This window comes from Balaenoptera acutorostrata, chromosome 11, assembly GCF_949987535.1.
Source record: "Balaenoptera acutorostrata chromosome 11, mBalAcu1.1, whole genome shotgun sequence".
NCBI classification, from domain to species: Eukaryota; Metazoa; Chordata; class Mammalia; order Artiodactyla; family Balaenopteridae; genus Balaenoptera; species Balaenoptera acutorostrata.
In genome coordinates this window covers 96775409-96800906 of record NC_080074.1, presented here as the reverse complement: position 1 = coordinate 96800906, position 25498 = coordinate 96775409, and the positions used below count along the sequence as shown (strand labels likewise).

Genomic DNA, 25498 nt, shown 5'->3' with positions numbered 1-25498 from the left:
CCTTGGTGCTCCTTGGCTGGTGGCAGTGTAGCTCCAATCTCTGCCTCTGCCTTCCTGTGGCCTCCTCCTCTGTGTCTCTGCCTCATCTGTGCCTGTGCATCTCTCCGTGTCCTCTTCTTAGAAGGACACCGGTTGCTGGGACTTCCCTGGCGGTCCATTGGATAAGAATCCGCGCTTCCATTGCAGAGGGTGCAAGTTCGATCCCTGGTCAGGGAACTAAACTCCCACATGCCGCATGCCATGCAGAGTGGCCAAGAACTAAAAAAAGACACCGGTCGCCGGAGGGGCTGCCCATCTCACACATCCTCAAAGGTCAGGTGGGCGACCTGCTTCCTGCTGCCGTGCCCTTCTGCTTCCAGGGTGAGTCTGGGACTCCACACTCCAGCTGGCCACTGTCTACTTGTCCGGTTTCATCTCCCGCTGCCCACACTCGGTGTCCACGCTGTACTGACGGGCAGGGCTGTCACAACCTCTGTGCCTTTGCAAAGTCTGTCCTCTCAGCCTGGAATGCCCTCCAGGCTGTCACTCGCCCTCCTCCTGCTCCACCTGAAAAACTTACCCTTCCTTGAAGCCTCACCCCGCCCCCCCGGGGGAGGGCTACCCTGAACGCTGCGGCCTTTCATGCCCAGCTGTGGCCCGGTGTGTTCCTTCCTTCGGCATAACGTGTAACACAATGCATACCTTTGTTTCGTTACATCCATCTCTCCTCCAGACTGAGCTCCTTCAAGACAGTTTTCTTCTGAGTCCCTAGCATGTTATATAGAAGTTCATCCCCAGCTGCTAAATGGCTGAAAAAACGTTGAGATTCCTTTCAGCCGTAGAGACGGAGTGGCATCTTTCTCATACGTGTGTTACATTCCCTGCAATGCTCGGTGTGTAGCTGGCTCTCAGCTGCTTTCTGTTCGGTTTAGTGATTGGATGGAGAAGCCACGATTAGCAGGAAGCTGGCGGGAGCTGAGGTTCAGTGATCCCCTCCATTCCATGAGTGTAATGACCTGAGGACATAAAATTACCCTGTGTTTTTCTCCTCCAACTGAGGTGCTTCTTTTTTTTTGGCTGTGCCTCACGGCATGGCATGTGGGATTCCCTGACCAGGGATCAGCCCGTGCCCTCTGCAGGGGAAAATCGGAGTCCTAGCCGCTGGACCGCCAGGGAATTCCTCAGATGCTTCTTTTTTTTTAAAAAAAAGGCCACCTCAACCTCACCTGGCGTTTCCACAAGGGCCCACTCGCTTACAGGTTTCCCAAGGGAGCAGGCTTATTTGTTTTTTTAAAAATATTTATTTATTTATTTGGTTGCACTGCGGCTTGCAGGTTCCTTAGTTGTAGCACATGGGCTCCTTAGTTGTGGCATGAGAACTCTCAGTTGCAGCATGCATGTGAGATCTAGTTCCCTGACCAGGGATCTAACCTGGGCCCCCTGCATTGGGAGCTCAGAGTCTTATCCACCGCACCACCAGGGAAGTCCACTGCGCTTCTTAAATGGGATTTCATGGAGGTCGGGGGGCGGGGGGCGGGCAGGTGGCACCTTCCATCTTGCTGGTGAGGAAGTGTGGGGAGAGAAAGGGGCAGCCCCTGCCCTGAGGTTCTACAGCCCCAGATGCTGAGGTGGCCGTGGTGAAGGGGTCAGAGCACCAGGGCACTGGGAGAGCCACCGCATTCCCGGTTCAGTCCTGCCATCAAGGGTGGGGTCCTGGTGGCGATGGTTGGGTGGTGAGGGCAGGGTCAGCAAGGACCGGGTTCTGGGGCTCCCAGAGGGAGGCAGACCCGGCCCCTCCTCATGGAAAGTGACCTCTGCCGGCCTTGCAGCTGAATGAAGGTGCTCTCCAGCCTCTGGAACAAGCGCCCTTATTGTGAGCCTCTCTCTTCTCATTTCCAGTCACTTGAGCTTCCCTTCTGTGTCCCTCAACAATGCCACCTGTCACTCGAAGCCAGGTGACACTCAGAGGAGGAGGACTTGAGTTGGAGTGTACCTGGGTCTCCAGACTCCCCTTACGGTCTTTCTCCCACTGATTTCCAAGGGCCTCAGCCTTGTTCTCTGGACCATCAGCAAATGAATTATTTCAGCTACTGGGTCCCCCCCTGTCTTCCTTGGGGGCGTCTCACAATTGCTCAGCTACCCCGCCCTCCTCAGTCTCCCCCCCAGTCCCACCCCACCTCTCAGACAGCTGGACCCGCAGGGATCCTGGGGCAGCGCAAGGCACCCAGGGCTCAGATTTTAAGAGGGCGCCCACTCTCAGGGCTGTGTTAGTGTCACCTTAAATTTTGTGCCCTGAGTGCCTTGCCCCAGTCCTGGCTTGACGCTGGGCTGGCTATGGATAAAGGGATGGGAGGAGGAAAGGAGGGTAGAAGGGAGAGTGCTAGGAGGACAAGGTGGGAAATATGACGTCAACAGAAAGGCGGAGACTAATGGGCACAGGCGACCACGGGCAGGGCTTCAAAGCAGGCATCCCCACAAAGCTCTCCAGCACGCAGCCCTGGACCCGCCAGCCAGCCAGCCAGCCGGCACTAGAGAAGGAGGAGCAATAGGAAAAACAAAACACATGCACCCCTTTCTCATTAGGTTTCCCCGAGTTTCTTGTGGACGTCGGAGGTAGGGGGATGTGGGGCAAATCCCCAAAGTCATGAGCCCTCTGCTTTCACTCCCTCCTCCGATTTGACATCTTTTTCTTGATGCCATGAACCTCACCCTAGCCTTGGTGATCCAGACCCCTAAAATGCCAGTGCCCGAAGAGCCCTTAGAAACGGCTGGTCCAGGGCTGGAAGCTGGTCCAGGGCTGGTCCAATCTGGTCAGGGCTGGAAGCATAAAATACATACTGGGCATTTGAGGATGTAGTTTGAAAAAAAAAAAAGAATGTAAAGCAGCTCATTAATATTTTTAAAAATATTGATTACATGTTGAAATGATAATGTCTGGGGTCTCTTGGGTTACATAAAATACATCATTAAAATTAATTCCTCCTGTTTCTTTTTATTTCTTTTAATGTGGCTGCTAGAAAATTTAAATTACACACGTGGCTGACCTTCGTGGCTTGAATGACACATCTAGGGGACAAGGCTGAACTAGTTCAACTTCCTCCTTCAACAGATGAGAAAACTGTGGTCAAGAGAGGAGACCTGATTTAGCAGACGGCGCACACTAAAAAGCACTGTCGTTCCCAGTCCCTGACAATCACACACACACACACACACACACACATGCACATGCATGCCTAGGAGCCTGGGAGAGGAGCCCGTGGACCTGAGCTGCAGGCCTCAAGGGAAGTGTTCCAGGACTCAGGACATTGGCTGTGGTTTCTTGAGAGAGAGAAATAAAAACCTACCAAAAGTGGAGGCACTGTCTCCAAAAAGTCACCTTTAAAAAGACTGGAAACTTGGGGTGTGAGGAGACGTGAGGAGAAAGCTGGGGAGCCCTAGGCCTTCCGCGTTCATTACATGCATAGTATCCCAGGTTAGCTGACCAGTGTGCTAACCAAGCAGCACCTTAAAAGCACACAGCGCCCTCCTGCCAGGCAGTGGGGTAGAGCCTTGCCTGAGGCCAGCACCCAGGCGGCAGCCACTCAGGGGTTGTTTGACAAGTCAATAAAGACAGGTTTCAGTGGGATTGGCTTGATCATGGCCAAGGAGTGGGCAGCGGAGGGAGGGGGAACCAGACACCAAAGGCAGATTCCTTTATTTCATAATTTTATCTGGCATCCACATTCTCCTCCACCTGCACTGTCAAGGCTTTAAGAGAGGTAGCAAAGTAGGGAGGGAACCGTCTCCCCGTCTCTCCGCACTGGGGCAGCCTTCACGGTGCCCGTCTGGGGACAGCTCTGACCGGCGGAATTGCACAGCTGACTCTGGGACCAGGGAGGAGGCTTTCCTTGGCTTCACCTGCCTTGGCTGAGGAGATCCGAGAGGGTGGCCAGCTCCTCCTCTCCCGGGCCTAGCTTCCCAGGGGTCCCAGGACCCAGGAATCACTCAGGCGCTGCGAGCTGTCTAGCCCTTGCCCTGGGCGCACGGGAGTGCCCGGAGCAAGGGCCTGTGTGACTCCCTCCTGGGGGTGACAGCTGGCAGGACGGACACTGAGCAGTCCCCTCTGACTCCTTTCTTTACCCCCGCGCCCTGGGACGTCCTGAGCTGCTGATGCGCCGGGTGGGGCGGGTTGGGTGCCTTGGGTGCCCCCTCCCATCACCACCACCACCTACTTCAAGGGTGACTGTGCCGCTGACGTCAGGCGGCTTTTGGCTCATTCCCTGGCACGGGGACTTTATTTTCATAACAGCACGCAGTGCCGTGGAACTGGAATAGGCGTGTCCTCTCCCCCTACTCCACCCCACCCTGACCCTACCCCGCCCCTCGTGCCTCTGCTCACCCCCTCTCTCCCTCCTCCCTCCGGCGACAGCCGCCTTTATAACTGCTCCGCGCCGGGAGGGCGGGATTGCTGCCCGCGGGCTCCGCTAGCACCGAGGGGCTCCTGTGCTGCCTCTGTGCGTGGGAAGCAGCGCCAAGTTCACTCGCCGAAGCCAAGGTAGCAGGGTAAGTGAGGCGCACTGCGCACAGAGCGCGCCCGGCCTCGGGATTGAAATCCTCCAGGGGGGACGCGCGGCGGGGAGAGCGGCGCTGGGAGAGGGGATACGAGAGGAAAGAAACCCCGGTAATAGACTACAGCTGGCTCGGAGCAAAAAACAATCCCAGGAAAGGAATTCCTGTAGTTTAATTCAACTCAGATTCCCACACCCCCATCCCAGGCTTCCCAGGCTAAGAGGCAGAGAGCAAAAAGATAATCAGGATAAATAGTTTCTGCTCAGACACATTGAACAAACTGAGTAGGTGGAATCCCGGCCAGGCAGGTGAGCAGTTCTGGGGTCAGTCTAGGGGAAGAGAAAAGAAGGAGGAAGATCTTAGAGGAATGACAGGGAATTGGTTGGGTGGGCAGGAAGAAGGAGATGGTGACCACTGCTACTTTACCCAGGTACTATAAAGTGTCCATTTATTTTGTCCTTCCACGACAAGTGTGCCCTTCTGAATTTTGGGAAGTAGATTCTAGAAGCCATCCCTTCTCTTGACGTGAGTGTGGCCCTCAGCTCTGCAGCATTCCCTCCTCTGCTGTCCCTTGAGTTGCTCTGGATCCCTGGGCTGAATGTCCATTTGAATGTCCAGTAATAGCCCACCTTCAGGCACCAACCAGATGGGACTCGGGAATGGGCCCAAACTGTCCAAGATGGTCCCTTAAACATCCACGGGGGAAGGAAGCGGAGGCAGCTCAGGTTCAAGGAATTTGAAGGACTTTCCATTCCTGACTTCTTTACAGACTGATTTTTGCCTCTGAGGGTTTTGTAAATGCCACACCTGTTGAAGGGTTTGGTTGAATCAGCTAGGCCTGTGGGCTCATTCCTGAAGGGGAATACTTGAGCCACTTCAGATACAAGGGGCCTGGGGAGGGGTGAGGATGGGGGGTCAGAACTCCGCCCTCCGGTCTGTGTGCTGGCTTCTCCTAGGAGAGGGAAGAAATGCGGGGGGAAGGAGGGTCAGCAGAGGTGTCACCCAGGAAAGAGGCTCCTCTGGGGTGTGGAGACGTAGGTGGGTGCTCCAAGGGCAGATGGGAATGAGCAGAACTCAGAAGGAGCTAACATTCCTGGGAAGTGCTCTTAGCCTTGAGTCAGGAAGCCTGATTTCTCACCCCAGCTCTGCAGGCCATGTAGCTGTGAGGAGGCCTGGGCTGGGCCTTGAGTTCCTCCTAAGGGATCTTGGAAAGGCCCCCAGCTCCTTCCCAGGGCTGAGATTCTAGCCCTTCTCTATCTGTATGTGTCTCTTTGGGCGTCCTCATTGGAGCCTGCTTCTTTGTATTCCACTCCTTAGTGGGAATTGAAGGTAAGAGGGCGTGAAGAAGAGTTTTGACTGTGATTTTATTCTCATTCTGGGGGTTTGTCTTCAGGTCCACTGCTATTTAAAAATCCACAGACTGAGCTGAGGAAATGGGCAGGAAATGATATGTTGGTATGATAGGGCCTTTAAAAACAATGAATCAAATAATAATTTTGCTTGAGGAGTCTCAAATTTTCTGAGTAGTTTGGTGTTTTTGTTTCTACTTATATTTCTATTTTTATTGCCTGTGGTCAGATTATATACATTTCTGTGCATTATGTACATTCCTGTACATTTCTTATTTCAGACTTTTTTTTTTTGGTGCGGTCTAAAATATGCTGTTTTTGTAAACATTCCATGACCACTTCAATAAAAGAAATCATATAGAGAGGACTGGTAAACTAGATTCCTGGCTAAACACTTCCCACAGTCTGTTTTTGTAAATAAAGTTTTATTGGAACTCAGTTATGCTCATTGTCTATGTATCATCTATGACTGCTCTCAGCTACAAACAAATGGCCTGCCAATCCTAAGTTCCTTATTATCTGGTCCTTTACAAAAGATGTTTGCTGATCACAGATATAGAGGATCTGAATTACATGATTAATAGTAGAGATCTAATAAAATATGAAGATAGAGCATATTAAAGGATCCATAGAACATTTATAAAAATTTACCATATTACTATTTGCTTTTTCTATTTCATCTGCTGAAGACTGATAAAGAAGTATTAAAGTTTCTGTAACTATAGTATTTCTTTTGATTTCTCCTTGTATTTCTGGTAGATTTGTTTTAGGTATTTTGGTGCTGTATTATTCAGTGCATAGAAGTTTATGATGGTTGTATCTTCAATGTGGAGTATTCTTAATTATTATAAAAAAAGCTTTTAGGTCAGTATAATAGCTTTTTGTCTTGACTAAACTTTGTGTGATATTAATAACTCAACTCTTACTTAATTTTCTTACCTTGAGCAAGCTATTATTTAACTTTGTACTTGATACATAATACTTGCTAAATAAACATATCTGTTATTGTTGCTTTTTTTTGCACTTATTTTCATTTTTTCCTTTCTTTTACTTTCAACTTTTCTGAATCTCGTTGTTTTAGGTGAGGTTCTTATAGGTATAATATGGTTTAATTTAGTCTTTTCAAAATAAAAAATTACCATTTACATTTATTGTAATAATAGTTGCTTGCTATTGTCATCTAATTTTTGGCCATGTGGTCTGCTCTCTCTATCTTCCCCCACATTAGATAGTCTATATTGTATTTTTAGATACACTGAGTGTATGGTAGTACCATTCTCAGGGTTTAGAAATAAAGGCTTGTAAGGAGAGATAAGTTTAGCTTGGGAACATAAATATGTTACCTTCATATGTTGAAATAAAATACTTGAAAGAAGGTGTCTTTGAGAGCTTTGAGGCGGTATACCAGTAGAGGCCTTCACTTTATCCACCTATTTCCTGGAAATTTCATATCTTAAAATTCTGGGCCTAAGAGATTTAGTAGTTTCACTCAAAATCTTAAGTTAAAAAAGGGGATTTCCAGTATTTTATTTTATATTTCAGTAATTTATCTAAAGTTCACATGCACTGTTTAGAACAGAGGAAGACGGTAATACCTCCAAAAGTGAATAAATTGGGATGAACACCGTTGTTATACTTGTTTAGATCTGCCTGTGGTGGAATGATGATTTATTTTCTCCCAGTTACTACATAGAAACTCAACTCAGTGATGTTATTCAGATGTTATTCATAAGCTGTTGCCACGATGCATCACTTTTATGTCCTCAGAATCTGGATGGCTTACCCAGAAGAGGGGATCCTGGAGATTTCCCTGTAGACACTTTCCATTTACAGCTAATCCTTCACCTAGGGCAGAGAAATTTCTGTGGGACTCCACCCTCGTCTTAGAGCTCAGCCTAGATAAAAATATAAGGATTAGCATCAGCACATATTCAGCTCCCCAAATCCTTCCTCCCCATTACTCACACTTGCTAATGAATAACTTGCTTTGAGTTATATTCACACTCAGTTTTAGTCCAAAACATTTGCTCAACAACCACTGTGCAGAGCACATAGGGAGATACCAACAAATAGAAGACTTGCTCTATTTCCTTAAGAAGCTTGTTATCTGATAGGTGAGTTAGCACTGATATTAATGTATAATATATGACATATATATGGAAAAACTTGAGCACCGAGAAATTCTTAATTGTAAAAACTATGAAGAGATCTACAAATTTAGAATGAGATGGGACTAATAATTAAAAAACCCTCAAGGTAGAGGTAAGTTTTGGGTCAAGTTTCTAAGAAACATGGTACATGAATTGTGGCTAGGAGGAGAAGGGCCTTTCTGGCAAGGAGAATAATGCATGTGATGAGGCAAAGAGCGACTTTGTAAGAGAGGGTCTTAGATGAGCCCCAGTTCCCTTCCAGATAGAAAATACTCTTGGAAGTTTTGCTTACCTTGCATAGATGTGGGGAGGGGAGTTAGGAAACCAGGAAGAAGTGGGTGGGAGGACCAGTTGGAGAAAAGCCTTGAAGCTCACACTGAGGCTGAATCTGTTGTAACAGACAGAAAGGAGCTGATATGCTTTGAATTATTTTTTTATTTTTCTTTTGATATGCTTTTAAATTGCTAAACCCAAAGATTCCTTCCCACGTCTTCTCTTCTTTGCTGCCCTTGTAGCATTTAACTCCATCAACCACTCTTTGGGAAACTGCTCCTTGACTTCTAAGAAACCAGCCGGGCTTATTTCTTGTGCTAACTCTGGCAGTTTCTTTTGAACAACCTTTGCTGACTCCTGCTTCCATGAGACGGTGTCCCAGGGTTCTGTCCTTGGCCCTCTTGCTGCCGTGCATGCTTCCTCTGTGATCTGGTCTCCTCCAAAGCCTTCCGATACCTGCTATGAGCCCGTGACCCCCCCATCTGTACTCATAGCCCAAACCTCTCCTGAGCCTCAGGCTCACATGTTCAAGCACGCAGGGTCAGCACAATCTGGTGTCGTGGAGCCTGGCTTTTATTTATTTTTTATTTTAAATTTTTTTTGGCTGCGCCACTCAGCTTGCGGGATCTCAGTTCCCTGACCAGGGATTGAACCCGGGCCATGGCGGTGAAAGTGCTGAGTCCTAACCGCTGGGTCACCAGGGAACTCCCAGGAGCCTGGCTTCTAAGAGCCAGGTGATCTTGGGCAAGTTATTTAATGTCTCTGTTCCTCTATTTCCTCCACTGTAAAAAGAGGGCGTAATCTGGCATGAACACACATACACACCCCGCTATATATGAGACAGATTACCAACAAGGACCTGCTGTATAGCACAGGGAACTCTACTCAATACTCTGTGATAACCTATATGAGAAAAGAATCTAAAAAAGAATGAATATATGTATATGTATAACTGAATCACTTAGCTGTACACCTGAAACTAACCCAACATTGTAAATCAACTATACTCCAATAAAAAAAAAGATCTTAGTTCCCCGACCAGGGATCGAACCCGTGCCCCCTGTGGTGGAAGCGTAGAGTCTTAACCACTGAACTGCCAGGGAAGTCCCCCCAATTCATCTTAGATTTAACAAAGTTAAACTGGATATCTCTCCCCACGAGCCTGTATTTCTAAGCTCCATTTGGTTCTACCTTCTTAAAATCTCCCACCATTCCCTGCCCATCTTTCAGGCCTCATCTCCCCCTGGTCTCCTCTCTAAAGCCTTTTTTTTTTTTTTTTTACCGCTTTAGGTAGAGTGGGTCACTGTTTTCCGTGTGCCCTCAGCATTCCCTGCACACTCTGCAACCCTTGTTTGTATGTCAGTGTGACTCTGTTGGTGCTTCTAGGGGCCGCGGCCACACTTTCTGTCTGCGAGTCTGCATGATTTGTACACTTAACACAGCAAATGCAGGAAGATTGACCAAATGCAGGATTGCTTATTTTGGAGGCTTCTTGGATGTGGTTTAAATAGAGAGAGGCTTGAACAGACTTGTGGTTGCCAAGGGGAGGGGTGTGAGGGAGGGATGGATTGGGAGTTTGGGGTTAGCAGATGCAAACTATTATACAGAGAATGGATAAACAACAAGATCCTATTGTATAGCACAGGGAACTATATTCAATATCCTGTAATAAACCATAATGGAAAAGAATATGAAAAAGAATATATACATATGTATAACTGAATCACTTTGCTGTACACCAGGACCTAACACAGCATTGTAAATCAACTATACTTCAATTTCAAAAAAAAAAAAAAAAATAGAGTGAAGCTGGAGTCAGGGAGAAAAGTTTCAGAGAGCATAATAGTGATTTAGAGATGAAACAAAAGATTAAATTCTAATTAAGACTACTCATAAAGGGATATTCTTCCTAACTAATTCACACTGGATGTGTAACTTCATCTCTCCAAGAGTCAGTCTTATCACCTATAAAATGGGTTGTAGGAATATTAAATATGAAAATAGATGTAAAAGCATGTAAATGAGTGAACGCACATAAAAAAACATATAAACACTCAGCATCAAGCCTGGCTCATAAGAGGACTCAGTATGTGACAGTAGTTGTCATTAGTTTTAATCATACTTATATTGTGACTATTGTTATTACTACTGACTGAATGTGGCAATTCCAAGAATAGAGAGAAAATTAAAATGCTAGAAAATTGCCAGTTTGCCTGGCTTGGGATGGTGTGAAGGCCCAGCTTTAACAAACACTTGAGTTATTTGATATCATTCCCCAGGCAGTTGTCCTAAGAGGTCAGTATCGTCCTCTTCTTTTTATTTTCATTTATTTTTATTAAAAATATTTTTTTATTGGAGTATAGTTGATTTACAATGTTGTGTTAGTTTCAGGTGTACAGCAAAGTGAATCAGTCATACATGTATCGTCTTCTTCTTTTTAGATGACAGAAGGAGATAGATCTCATAAGGAGGAACATAAGATCAGCTCTGGGCAAGATTCAGGGCCGCGGGTAATTCCTGCTCAGCTAATCTGGGGTGGGCCGCATACAGTCAGCTAGGCAACCTACTAGGTCTGGACGTAAGTAACTCCAGACCCCTCCCCACCTCTCTGGGGAAACAGGAGTCTCAGAGCTTGCAAAGAAGAAGCTGAGAGACCCTTCACATGCTGGCATTTGTCCCTGCATTGCAGTCAATGCCGTGTGTCAAGGCCAGTCTAGGGCCAGTCCTGCTCTAGCACCCCTGTGGCTCTGTCTGGCAGGTGAGCGTTCACCCTGCGTCCTGAGCCCAGCCGGTACTCAGACCCTTCCACCTCACCTCCAGCCCTGGTCTGGGGTTTGGTTAGGAGTTTGCGGCACATATTCTTTTAATGACAGGAAATGGGGCAGGAAGGAGGATGAGGGGGAGGGAGAAAGTGATTTGGAAATTGTCTACAAGGAGTTCCCCAGAGGGATGAACAGAGGAAATGGACATGGGCTCAGACCGCCTAGTTCAGCACCCAGCCCCGCTTTGGAGAGGATGGAGGTTCCAGGAGATGGTGTCCGCACACAGAGGCCGCTGAAACCCCTCTTTCCTAAAGGGGCGGAGTCACAGGGCTGGGAATTGAGCGCAGCGACTCCCTCCTTCCCGGTCCTCCCCTCTCCCTCAGCCACGGCTTCTGGTTCTTCTTGTTTCTCCTTTCCTTCTCCCTTTCTCCCTTTCCTCCCTCGTTTTTTTTTTTTAACCTTTCTGTCATGCCTTGGCTTACCTGTAAAGGGCTTAAGGCAGCGCCGAGGGCTATCAGGGTCTTGGGTGTGGGTGTTGGTGGATTATTGGACGGCCGTAGTTGGCTCAGCTGCTGTAATAAGTGAAGAGGGTCTCACCCCCATGACTCAAAGTCCTTTCTCGTGTCTCAGGCCAGAGGCGGCACACGCTGAAACCTCACCATCTCCCTCCAGAGCGCAGGGTTTAGTCAATCAGGGAGCTGAGTGGGAGTGAATGACCGGATGCCAGTGAATCCTTCTGCTTACTGGCGCTGCTTGCTCAGGACCCAAGCTACCAGAAGACACCTGGGGTCACTTAGACAGGAGCCCAGCCGCGGCCAGGGCTGCCCCCGTTTGGTCTTTGTAGGAGCAAGTCCTTTCTTGGTTGGACCCTAGGTCTCTCTGCCCTTTTTTGTCTTTGCTGTGCCTCGCAACTCGTGGGATCTTAGCTCCCCGACCAGGGATTGAACCCGGGCCACCGCAGTGACGGCGCAGTGTCCTAAGCATTGGACCACCAGGGAATTCCCACAGGTCTGTCTGCCCTTGACTCTGGTGATGAGCAGACTTAACCAGACAAGAATCTGGTTATGACTCTGGTCCTATGATGTCCATATGACCACCAGTTTCATTTTCTCCTGCTCCAGCCCTTAGGTTCTTCTCTGAGGCTGTCGCTTTAGCTCCTGGCGGTTTCTAATCCCAGATGCTGATGCTTCCCTTTTCTTCCTCAAACCCTGCTTGCTAGAAGCCCTCAGCTTCTCAGAACCCTGTCCTTCGTCCCCAGCCACTTTCCTGGTGGCTCATCTGGGCCATTCCCTATGTGACCCAGCGCCTTCTCAGTGCAGACCTGCTTGTTAGTGCGTTTGGTGAGTTTGATTTCTCTGACAAAATTCAAAGTGCTCAGGACACTTCAGACCCGTTGCGAAATCGCTGTCATGCTGGGGAAGGGGTGGAGGAGGGCTGAGAGGTGAATTAGGAAGGATTATTCCAAAAAAATTAGTCACTCAGATAAAAAATCACTTACTCAGAAGTTTTTAAAAAAGACGTTTGAGAGAACTGAGAACTATGAACCCTAACTGGATATTTGATATTAAAGGGTCATCGTTAATTTTTAAAGTGGGGTTAAGTTAAAAAGGGTTTTATCTTTTAGAGATACATACTGAAGCATTTATGCACAGAATGATGTCTGGGATTTCTCACTAGATTAAAAATGATCTAGTGAGTGGGAAGGGGGTGTAGATGAAGGAAAATAGGGCAAATAGTGGTAAGTTTTGAAACCAAATGATGAGCCTTCATTATACTATTCTCTTTATTTTTGAGTATGCTTGAAATTTTCTATAATAAAAACAAACATTAAAAAAAGTGGGTTTTTTAAACATCTTTTCATGTTTTATTTTTTTATCTTTATCTTGGTAAAATTTATTCTTTTTTTTTTTTTTTTTTTTTTTATAGCTACTTTATTCATTTATTTATTTATTTTTGGCTGTGTTGGGTCTTCGGTTCGTGCGAGGGCTTTCTCTAGTTGCGGCAAGCGGGGGCCACTCTTCATCGCGGTGCGGGGACCGCTCTTCATCGCGGTGCGCGGGCCTTTCACTATCGCGGCCCCTCCCGTTGCGGGGCACAGGCTCCAGACGCGCAGGCTCAGTAGTTGTGGCTCACGGGCCCAGGTGCTCCGTGGCATGTGGGATCTTCCCAGACCAGGGCTCGAACCCGTGTCCCCTGCATTAGCAGGCAGATTCTCAACCACTGCGCCACCAGGGAAGCCCTATTCTTTTTTTTTTTAAACATCTTTATTGGAGTATAATTGCTTTACAATGGTGTGTTAGTTTCTGCTTTATAACAAAGTGAATCAGCTATACATATACATATATCTCCATATCTCCTCCCTCTTGCGTCTCCCTCCCACCCTCCCTATCCCACCCCTCTAGGTGGTCACAAAGCACCGAGCTGACCTCCCTGTGTCATGCAGCTGCTTCCCACTAGCTATCTATTTTACGTTTGGTGGTGTATATATGTCCATGCCAATCTCTCACTTCGTCCCAGCTTACCCTTCCCCCTCCCCGTGTCCTCAAGTCCATTCTCTACGTCTGCGTCTTTATTCCTGTCCTGCCCCTAGGTTCTTCATAACCGTTTTTTTCTTTTTTTTTAGATTCCATATATATGTGTTAGCATACGTTATTTGGTTTTCTCTTTCTGACTTACTTCACTCTCTATGACAGACTCTAATCTATCCACCTCACTACAAATAACTCAATTTCATTTCTTTTTATGGCTGAGTAATATTCCATGGTATACATGTGCCACATCTTCTTTATCCATTCATCTGTCAATGGACATTTAGGTTGCTTCCATGTCCTGGCTATTGTAAATAGTGCTGCAATGAACATTGTGGTACATGACTCTTTTTGAATTATGGTTTTCTGAGGGTATATGCCCAGTAGTGGGATTGCTGGGTCATATGGTAGTTCTATTTTTACTTTAAAAAAAGCGTTTTAAAGGTAATTCAGGGACTGTTTCTCCATCTCCCTTGCATGATTGGGGGTGGGAGGTGGAGGTGAAACTGGGGGAAGTGGGGTTCTTCTCCTCTACATACCCACTGTCAATTGTTCGTGTTGTTACTTGGAAAACTGGATTCACTTCTTGGTGAGTGTTGAGCCAAAAGACACAACCAAGCCAAAGATCAGGAGAAGGAAGGATTTATCATTACTTGTAGCAAGTAAGGAGAACACTGGGGATCTTTCCCAAAGCAGTGTCTCTCCAAATGGCAAAATTGGGGAAGTTTTAAGCTAAGGGTCCATGCATATTCATGAAGGGGCTTGGGCATCGACAGAGTCCAAGCTTTTGTTGACTTAAGTCATGAGGGTCAGCAAAGGTCAACACCATTACCCCTTAGACTCCAGTTGATCTGGTGGTTGAGTGCTTCAGGCTAATCTTTGAGCAGAACTGGGAGTCTTTACAACTGATCTATTATCTTTGCTGTTGGTAGTTCTCTTGCCTGATCACCCTCGCTTATTTCTGCATTCTTTTGTTCCCTTAAGATCATTAATTGCTGGGACTTCCCTGGTGGTCCAGTGGTTAAGACTTCGTCTTCCAATGCAGTGGGTGCGGGTTTGATACCTGGTCGGGGAGCTAAGATCCCACATGCCTCCTGGCCAAAAAACCAAAACATAAAACAGAAGCACTATTGTAACAAATTCAATAAAGACTTTAAAAAAATGGTCCGCATCAAAAAAAAAAAATCTTAAAAAAAAAAAAGATCATTAATTTCTGAGACCTGTTCATGGGCAAGCACTGTGACCAGGCTTAGATCACAAAACAACTTAGGCCAAAAATGGCTTCTCTCATGTCAAGAAAGCCATGCCTCGTTCTTTTTCTCCAGGGACCCCCTACCTTATGTGCTTACAGTGTCGGACCCTGGTCTGTGGGCACCAGGAGGCCCCAAGACACAAACCCTTCCTGCACAGCTGCACAGATGGGAAGGGCCTAGAGGTCCAAGCTGGGAGCAGGAGGTCTCTGCCCTGCCATCCCTCTGTGCAGCACCAGAACCTTCCTTTAGGTGAGAACCTCATCACTCTCTCCAGACTGACAGACATCAGGTTCAGAGTCCTTTGTAATTATCAGGTAATTATGATAACAACTACCTGTCAACAAACAGCACTGCCCTGAGGGGTGGGGAAGGAGCAGTTTCCAGGGAAGGGCGGGAGGTGAGAGAAATACCTTTCCAGCTGGACACTGCCCTTATGATTAATCTGAGAGGAAGTGAGGTGGGGAGGTGGAGAGTGAAGAAAATGCTGGAGCCTGGTCCCTTCCCCTGTGCCGCTGCCCTTGAATTAGACCCGGCTCTTCCTCTTCTGCATCCTCAGCATAGACAAGGGGGCGTGTCCCCCCCCACCCGTCCGGTTCCACCCAGGGCGAAGTGTATCAGACTTTGGGGGGCCTTGTATTTCAGGGGTTGCCTGTATCTGAAGTGCATTTGCCTTTCTTTTTCCTCCTGTGTCTCATTCTGCACTGCCCTGGGGAGGTGGAACGTAACCCACTCTTTGCTCTGTGCTCTGCATGCGGTCGGGATGACCAGGGTGTCATTTCCCTGGAGTGGACTGCAGGTGACAGACCCCTGGCCAGGGAAGGCCACAGGAAGGTCGTGGCAGTGGTGGTAGATTACGTCCATCTGTCTACTTCTTCTACTACAGCAAGGATCATGTCTGATGTCTGTTTTCCCCTTTACCATTGAGCATCTAGAAGAGTAACTGACATGATTGACACATAGTGGTGCTGGTTGAATGAATGGCTATATTGTAAAGTGAAGCTTGCAGGAACTTCCCTGGAGGTCCAGTGGTTAAAACTTCGTGCTTCCCCTCCAGGGTACACTGGTTTGATCCCTGGTCGGGAAACTAAGATCCTGCATGCCACCCAGCGTGGCCAAAAAAAAAGAAAAAAGTTAAGCTTGGAGAGGCAAATTTCATTACAAAGTATGGAAGATGGATTTAAGCCATCAATTATTTAAGTTATTTATTTTATTCGAACACACCACACATATAAAATGCTAGCATCTACATAATAGTCATTCATATATGTATGTATGTGTTATATGGCATATACATATATATAATTTTTTCCTAATGGCTATGTGAATAAAACAATGCTGGGACACAACTATCTCATTGAACTGAAGAGATGATTTTGCATCTTTATTTATTGTTATTGTTTTAAAATTTATTTATTTATTTTGGCTGAGCCGGGTCTTAGTTGCAGCACGTGGGATCTTCGTTGGCGGCATGGAAACTCTTAGTTGCTGCATGTGGGCTCTTAGTTGCTGCATGTGGGCTCTTAGTTGTGGCATGTGGGATCTAGTTCCTCGACCAGGGATTGAACCTGGGCCCCCTGCATTGGGAGAGTGGAGTCTTACCCACTGGAACACCAGGGAAGTCCAGATTTTGCATCTTTAAGGGAAGCAGGTGTTTGAATTCTGTCTACGTGGAGGAGGATGCTTGTTTGCTCTGCAGAGTCAGCCAGCAATTGCTCATTATGTGTCCCACCTCGCTGTGCTCCGTCTTGTGATTTGATCTTTTTTTTTTTTTAATAAATTTATTTATTTATTTTTGACTGCGTTGGGTCTTTGTTGCAGTGCACGGACTTCTCTTGTTGCGGACCACGGGCTCTAGGCACACGGGTTTCAGTAGTTGTGGCTTGTGGGCTCTAGAGCGCAGTCTCAGTAGTTGTGGCGCACAGGCTTAGTTGCTCCGCGGCATGCGGGATCTTCCCGGACCAGGGATCGAACCCATGTCTCCTGCATTGGCAGGCAGATTCTTAACCACTGTGCCACTGGGGAAGTCCTTGATCTTTTTTTAAAAAATTCTTTTCCATTATGATTTATTACAGGATATTGAATATAGTTCCCTGTGTTATGCAGTAGGACCTTTTTTATCCATTTTACATATAATAGTTTACATCAGCTAACCCAAACTCCCAATCCATCCCTCCCCCACCCCCTCCCTCTTGGCAACCACAAGTCTGTTCTTTATGTCTGTGAGTCTGTTTCTGTTTCATGGATAAGTTCATTTGTGTCATATTTTGTGATTTGGTTTTGAAGAGACAGGATGGAAGGGGAGGGGAGGGTTTTCTTGTTTGTCTTGGGTTGATCACAGCACCCCTACAGTGCTGTGAAGGGCCTGAGAAATCTTGTTTATAAGCATTTATGGGTATGTGGTGCAGAAATTCTGAGCTGTTTTTTCTGCTATAAGGAAAGAGGCAGGACTCTGGATATTTTTTGCTTTTTCCTGCTTCTCAATCCCAGCTGTCTTCTTCTTGCTGATTTCTTTATGCACATTTTCTCCCAATTTGGCACTAGAAGAGGCCAAGAGCTTTCACTTGTGCTTTTCTATGGAGGGGGTCTCAACGAGCCTTCCCTTCTTTTAACTCTGCCCCCACTCCCCGCCCCCGCAATATTTGTCTTCTAGTCAATTCAAAAGATTTCTCTGTTGAGTGAGCAATCCTGTCAGAAAAAGAAAAGCTAGAGCCAAAAAAAAAAAAAAAAAAAAAAAGACTACATGCATAAATAGTATACAACAAATCAATAAGAATCGTGCCATAGAAACTTATAAACAGTAATATAATTCGGAAAAAAATTATAGTTTTGTTGAGAAGCTGTTAAAACCAGAGCGGTCCTGAATTTCAACGTCTTATCTGACACTGACTTTGGAATTTAAGAATCATCCATTTTGAGGAAATATGGGAACAAACTCCTTTCCCTTCCCATTTCCCAACTCATCTTCCCACGTGTGCCCGGAATCCCTAGGAATTCGATTTCATGGGGTTTGGGAAATCAGCTGGGTCTAAAATTGACATGGAGGTTGTGGAAGGAAAAAAGGCAGCAGATCTGGGAGATTAAGGACAGATGTATAGGAAGTAAGCTGCTCTACCTCAAGTCGATTTCTGATTATCCCTGAGTGGGTGAGTAGATTACCTGCTTTGTGGATCATCTATCACCTGGGAGCACCTATCCGTCAGTGGGGCTGAACTAAGAGAGTAGAATTAGGACCACAAATAGCTGGTTTACGGGGCATCTGATGAGGGAAAGAAGGGGGAGGGAATATCTCAGATTGCATTCTAAGGCCCATTAGAACTCCCTGGAGAGGTAGCACCTATAGTAGTTAAGACCAGGGGTCCTCACCTAGAGCCAGATAAAACCTGGATTCAAATCCTGCCTCTGCCATTTCCTGGCTGTGTGATGTTGGGCAAATAACTTGATCTCTCCCTGCCTCAGTTTCCTCATCTGTCAAATAGGGATAATCATTTTTACCTTATAGGATTGCTATCAAATTAAACTAATAAATATATATATGAGAAGTGATTAGAAGGGTTTCTGATTCATAGTAAAAATGAGCATTAGCTATTGGGAATATTTTTTGTTGGGTCACCCACCGTTTTTGTGTCATCCGGGCCATCCCTCCTTACAGGTAGCTAATTAAGAGCTCACTATGGGGAATTCCCTGGCGGTCCAGTGGTTAGGACTCCACACTTTCATTGCCAAGGGCATGGGTTCGATCCCTAGCTGGGGAACTAAGATCCAACAAGCCGCAACGTGTGGCCAACCCTATGACAGGGAAGACCCCTTCCATTGCTTTTCTGGATTAGCAGAGCCATCCTTACAAACCTTAATTAAGAAGGGAAAATAATATGTGACAGCAGAGCTGAGGAAGAGGACCCAGGGGCTGAGAGGGGAAGGCTGGCCTTCTGCAGAGAAATCTACGATTCAGATAACTCCTCTTGTCCGTGAGAGAATGGGATGCTTACAAATAATATCTGAGGCTGGGCCCAAGGTGGAAAAAAAACTGGAGACTGACAAATTATGTTTAAAGTGTTTACTTTTTAAATTTTTTGGCCACACTGCCCTGCTTGTGGGATCTTAGTTGCCTGACCAGGGATCCAACCCGGACCCCACCAGTGAGAGCACTGAGTGCTAACCACTGGAGAGCCAGGGAATTCCCAAAGTGTTAACTTTATGGTTACATATTTCCATGTTCACCAATTCCTAAGGAAACACTAGCCAAACATATCAGGACCCCTGGCAAGTTATTTGTGACGTAGTTTTTGAGATGTGACTCTGAAACACCTTGTCAGAGCCCTGGGCCCTCTGGCTTCAGGGTAAATATTAACATAGTTAAATTGCGGGGAGGAAGGTATGAGATTGTTTCTTCCCTTCATCAGCCTTTAGAATTTGCCATGAGAGGTGGAGAACAGCTAGTAGCTTGATCTAACGTTGTAAGTTCAGGGGCAAAAACCCTGGTTAAATATACAAAATAGTTTCCGAATAGTTTTTGGTCCTCTGTGCCTGAGTTTGTGGGGAGATTCACCCCCACCTGCAACTTTGCTTTCTTGCAGGACGAGAATGGGCACAGTTCTCCCTGACGGTTGCTGCTTGGGCCTGGACCCCAGGTACCACAGGCTCTGTGATAGGAAGGCAGCCTGGGGCATCGTCTTAGAGGCCTTGGCTGCGGTGGGCGCTGTGACCTCGGTGGCCTTCATGATCGCCCTCCTGGTCTTCATCTGCAAGGTGCAGGACTCCAACAAGCGTAAAGTGCTCCCCACCCAGTTCCTCTTTCTCCTGGGTGTGCTGGGGATCTTTGGCCTCACCTTCGCCTTCATCATCAGCCTTGACGGCAGCACGGGGCCCACACGCTTCTTCCTCTTCGGCATCCTCTTTGCCCTCTGCTTCTCCTGCCTCCTGGTTCACGCCTTCAACCTGACGAAGCTGGTCCAAGGGAGGCAGCCCCTCTCCATGCTGGCGATGCTGGGCCTGGCCCTGGGCTTCAGCCTGGTGCAGGATGTCATCGCCATCGAGTATGTGGTCCTCACCATGAACAGGACCAACGTCAACATCTTCTCTGAGCTTCCTCCGCCTCGGCGCAATGAGGACTTCGTCATGCTGCTCATCTATGTCTTCTTCCTGATGACGCTGACCTTCTTCACGACCTCTTTCACCTTTTGGGGACCCTTCACTGGCTGGAAGAGGCACGGGGCCCACATCTTCCTCACTACGCTCCTCTCCATTGCCATCTGGGTGACGTGGATCAGCCTGCTCTTGGTTCCCACCCCTGGCCCCCAGTGGGATGACACCATCCTCAGTTCAGCCTTGGTGGCCAATGGCTGGGTTTTCCTGTTGGCTTATGTTGCACCTGAGCTTCAGCTGCTCACAAAGCAACGGAACCCCATGGATTACCCTGTGGAGGATGCTTTCTGTAAACCTCAGCTCATGAAGCAGAGCTATGGTGTGGAGAACACAGCTTATTCTCAAGAGGGAATCACTCAAGGTACAGAGCCTGGCTGGGTGGAGAATCCCTTATGGGAAAATGGGGAAGAATCATAAGATATTATTACTGTAAGGAACATGCAAGATTATCAGGTCATACTCCCGATAGAACAGATAAGGTCCCTGCAGCTCAGATCTTACTTAAAATCATCCAGCTAGAGGGACCTCCCTGGTGGCGCAGTGGTTAAGAATCCGCCTGCCAATGCAGGGGACACGGGTTCGAGCCCTGGTCCGGGAAGATCCCACATACCACGGAGCAACTAAGCCCGTGTGTCACAACTACTGAGCCTGCGCTCTAGAGCCCGCGTGCCACAACTACTGAAGCCCATGCACCTAGAGCCCGTGCTCTGCAACAAGAGAAGCCACCGCAATAAGTCCGCACACCGCAATGAAGAATAGCCCCCGCTCGCCGCAACTAGAGAAAGCCTGCGCGCAGCAACAAAGACCCAATGCAGCCAAAAAATGAACAAATAAATGAATAAAAATTAAAAAAAGAAAAAATAATCCAGCTAGTTAGAGACAAGTAGAACTAGAAGCTGGCCTTGGTGGTCTTTATCTAGTATGTTCTACCCAATACCATGTAGATTTCTCTGAATCAAAACAAGATGGAGCAAAGGAATGGGAAAAGAATGATTAGATAAATTCCCAGAGACAAGTGGGTGAGATAGTGTTCTTTATAAATGTCAACTAGGCAATCCTTCCAGAAATGTGGAGGCTTTGTAGATTTGAATGCACAAAACCCAGCCATGCAGTGACCACAGAGCACAGAGTGAGGAGAAAGCTCTTTTATCATAAACCAGTGGGAATCTCCGTAAATTTACTGAGGATTTCGATGTAGCCTGAAGAGACACATTTTATTGCCCGTCTGTGGCCCACGGGAGGGAATTTTGCTCTTGTCTGGAGTCCTGAGCAGCCAGGTTGCACTGATAGCCAGAAACTGCTTTTGTTCCTACGCCTCTATGCATTGATCTCTTGGGTTTACATCAGCCTCCGGGCCTAATCAGGGGAGGGGAGTGGGTATGGGACAGGAGTGAGGGACCTCCAAGGCCAGGTTCGTAGCTCCAGCTAGTAAATTTCTTTGCTTTTGAAGCCTTCAGTGCAAAGCTTGCCGGTGTTTCTCTCTGCAGCCCTGGTCCCTCTCCTGTGCACTGGGAAGAGTGAAGGGAGGGGGAGGGCCGGAGGGGATACTTTACCACCCACCTCCTCCTGTGCATTCCCAATGGACACTCTCACTCTGTCACCTCACGCTTGGACTCTGTGTTATCGGTCCCTAACTAGTCTTCCTTCCCTTATTATTAATTAATTAATTTATTTAGGCTGTGCAGGGTCTTAATTGTGGCACGCGGGATCTTTAGTTGCGGCATGCGGGATCTAGTTCCCCGACCAGGGATGGAACCTGGGCCCCCTGCATTGGGAGCTTGGAGTCTTACCTACTGGACCACCAGGGAAGTCCCTAGTCTTCCTTCCTTTAATCCTTGTTTCCCTTCATTCTATTGGCCATTGCCAGCTTCCCCTCCCTAGAATGCTTGTCTGGCCACCACCCCTTCCTGCCCGCATGCCTCACTGGAGCCCCAGCGTCCACTGCATTTCCCGAATCCTTGGTGAGGCTTTTCACAGCCCGAACCCACCACCCCTGAAGCTGTGCTCTCAGTTCAAACAAACCAAGTCCCTGCAATTTCCTGCCTGCGTATCCGGGCTCAAAGAGCGTCTGTCCTCTGCCTGACGTATCCCTCCTTATTCTTGCCCTTTTGCAGAGTCCCTAGTCCCCAGTCTCCCTCAGTCTTTGCTCCGCCCGCCTAACTCTAGACCTTTGAGATGATCTTATCAGAGTCTGTCTCATTGCGTAGTTATTTGTGTAGCTGTCATATATTCCGGACTCTCCAGCGGCACCCTCAGGGCAGGAATCATTCTGATGAATCCTTCTATTCCTCACAATATCTTACGGACAGAAGGTGTTTAGGTATTTATTGAGTAAACTGAACAGGTAAATTTGGTGGGAAATAAATGGATTGCTTTACATTGTATTTATTTATTTATTTAGCCGTGCCCTACGGCATGTGGGATCTTAGTTCCCCAACCAGGGATCGAACCCAGGCCATGACAGTGAAAGCGCAGAGTCCTAACCACTGGACTGCCAGGGAATTCCCTAAATCGTATTCATGATGAGCGTATGTGTTGACTCGTCTGTTCCTGAGTTTAAATCCCTCTGATTTTGGACTTCCCTGGTGGTTCAGTGGTTAGGGCTCAGTACTTCCACTGCAAGGAGCATGGCTTCCATCCCTGGTTGGGGAACTAACATCCCGCATGCTGCGTGGTGTGGCGAAAAAAAAAAAAAAATCCTTCTGATTTCCCCTAAATACATAGAAAACAATTACTCACAGGTTCTATCCCTTCACAAAGAAAATCATGACTTTTTCCCGCCCTGGTTGGGCAGGTAAGGAAGTGGGTAAATCCCCAGTGAGATTCTCTCTAGGTACACCTCCAGCCAGATCTGTGTCTGAAAAGACTGGTGTCAAATGTGCTTTTGGAGTGGTCCTAGGATGAGGAGGGCTCTGGAGAGGTTTTGGAAAGCATTTCCCTAGTGATTATACGCGGCTAGTTATTCATTTGTTCAACCAGTTTGGGGCTGACTCTGTGCCTGCGCTTGAGGACGCAGTCTCCTCCCACATGAAACTGACCATCTACCAGGGAGACAGAGAATTAAAGGGATAATGCATCATGCTTTATAAATGACTCAACTGGGGCGAGCACAGGTGGGGGCTGTCAAGGAGGGGACCCTGACATTTACCTAATCCACATTGTCTGTTTCAGGTGCTGAAGAGACAGGTGACACGTTCTATGCCCCCTACTCCACCCATTTCCAGCTGCAGGTAAATGAGCTCTTTCTCTTTTTTCATCAGCAGTGTTAGCACCCCAGGAGCATTTGTTCTTTGGGAATAGATGATGTTGCCACTCTGATGGCCCCTAGATGCCACCTAGAAAGGATCGCGGGTCTACTTTCCTGTAATCTGCCTCATGGGGTTAGGACAGGAGACTGGAGTGCAGGGCAGGGGAGGGCTTAGAGGAAGGGAAGGAAAGTTAGACTCCTGCCCAGGTTGGAGTGCAGAGGGCTGTGGAAATGGCCGGGAAGTGGAGTGGGTTGAAGAATATGAATGTTTTCTTTTCAGAATCGGAACTCCCCAAAGGATTACTCCATTCCGCGGGCCCAGACTCGGGTTAGCCCTTACAGTGACTATGAAGGAAGGAAAGATGTCAGTTAACACGTCCCGAAGGGTGGGATGAACACAGTAAGTCAGCAGGGCCAGCGGGGAGTTCATGGGATGTGGGCTGAATCCTGAGTCTTCCCAGGAAGCTGTACAGAACATCACAAGAAGACCTCGCCTCCCTGCAGCCTTCAGCCATGATTCTTCTGTTCTGGGGTTAACGAGGGCCGACGGGACCACAGTTCTCAGCACCACTGTAGTCGTTCCCTTTGTCCCATAGCTAGGCTACTTCTCTTGAGTGGGAGTCTCGGGCCACTCCGGGTGGCTCGTAACCATCCCTGCCATCTTACACGTGACTCAGGCTCTGGTCATCTGACCACACACTGGCTCATTCAGCCTCAGAAGCCAACTCTTCCAACTGTGGGCTGATTCTGTGAGAATTGCTTGGCTCAGAGCAGAGCTGCAAAGCTGAGCAAACCAGCAAAGGCCTGTCTCTCAGACCACCCCACCCACATCTACACTGGAAACCAACTTACCAACACTTCCCTTCATGCCCAGATGGGAGAGGCTAAAAGTCACCCGGAATTTGCTAACCTCTGTGATGCTGCCTAAGCAGGGTCCCCAGCGCCAATTCACTCCCAGACTCACCACTGGTCCCCAGACTCACCTCCTGGCCCTGTGCTTCACCGGGAGATCTCCCTCCAGGCCTCACCAGCGTGGACAAGCCCAGTTTCTCTTTGCCAGGAGAACGTGTGCACTGGCTTGCTCTAAGCTCTGCTCAGTGCTCTAGGCACTGACTCTTCTCCCACCCCCTTGCTCCTCAGACTCTGTAAATAGATGTACTCCGTGTTCACCCCCTGCGTTCTGGAAGTGGGTATTGTCCACTCACGGGGGAGCGTTCCTTGTAAAATAAGTTACTCACCGTTCTTCACTGGAGATGCAATAAAGGTGTGGTGGCAGCTCTTGGACTGTTGCTGTGGCAGTGTGAGTGGTGGACACCGGACACGGGGAGAGTCGCAGGCTCTCGTCTCCACGTGGGAGCTGAAGTTCAAGGTTCAGTCCCACTGGGTGTGGACTTGACCTTTCTTTCCTCCTCCTTACAGACGTAAGGACGACAAGTGTGTGTTCCCCAGTTTTGGGGGTGAGCGGCAAAGGTGAGGGGGAAGCTGGGAAGGGTCACGGACCTGAGGTTTTGCTCCAGGAAACAGAGGAGTGGCAACTTCAGAATGGGGTTTGGCAGCCCGGGTCAGACAGGGAGGAGACCTCAAAGGCAGTTAGTTTCTCGTTTCATCTGAGGTTTAATTGTAGGAGGGGATAAATCCAGATCCCTAATTTGACAGAATTGGTTCATAATATCTCTCGGAAAAGACAAGGGTACCTAACAATGATCATTTGCTTAATCCCAGAAACGGCTTTGTGGGGCAGGGCAATTGAAGCTCGCTTTCGGGTGAAGAAGAAAAAAATAAATCCCCATGCACAGAAACTGAATGACCTTTACGAGATTATAGCTGAGTTAGGGAGTTACCGCCTAAGAGCCTGACGCTTGGCTTCTCATCACAAAGAAAACCCAGTTTTCTGGGGAGAGGTTGGAGAGCAATTAATGACTTGCCGAATTAGGGATATTGACATTCCACAGAGATTTAGTTGATTGTTTCCCATATGACTTCACACTCACATTAGCCCAGCTTCGTATTGAAAAGGGGAATTACAGATGATGATTTGGATCCTTCTAGACTATTCAAGTCTTCCCAAAGAGGCCATAACCCAGTGAGGTTTGTTGTGAAGAGAAAACAATATTGTTTCATGGATATTATCTATCGCAGTGTGGATACTCAAGAAACATGTATTTCCTTCCCTCTTTTCTTTCCTTCTCTGTCTCTGGCCTGTCAACCAAGCAAAGGGGGCTGAGTGAGAGGTAAAGCCACAAAATACTCTGGATTTGCTTTCTTAT

General features: G+C 47.6%; 1 protein-coding gene across 1 annotated transcript; it reads left to right on the top strand.

The window, feature by feature from the left end:
- Positions 1–4370: 4370 nt before the first annotated feature.
- On the top strand, positions 4371–24515 carry GPRC5A (G protein-coupled receptor class C group 5 member A). Its single transcript, XM_007196048.3, has 4 exons — positions 4371–4521; positions 19417–20345; positions 23156–23214; positions 23512–24515. Exons 2-4 carry the CDS (start codon positions 19424–19426, stop codon positions 23602–23604), a joined length of 1074 nt encoding a protein of 357 aa, XP_007196110.1. The 5' UTR covers positions 4371–4521; positions 19417–19423; the 3' UTR covers positions 23605–24515.
- The last annotated feature ends 983 nt before the right edge of the window (positions 24516–25498 follow it).

Excerpts from the sequence above, each read along its gene's own strand:
- GPRC5A (XM_007196048.3), top strand. The coding sequence starts at position 19,424 with ATGGGCACAGTTCTCCCTGACGGTTGCTGCTTGGGCCTGGACCCCAGG. Across the intron at positions 20,346-23,155 it reads TCAAGAGGGAATCACTCAAG|GTGCTGAAGAGACAGGTGAC; the intron begins GTACAGAGCCTG and ends TGTCTGTTTCAG. Across the intron at positions 23,215-23,511 it reads CCACCCATTTCCAGCTGCAG|AATCGGAACTCCCCAAAGGA; the intron begins GTAAATGAGCTC and ends TTTTCTTTTCAG.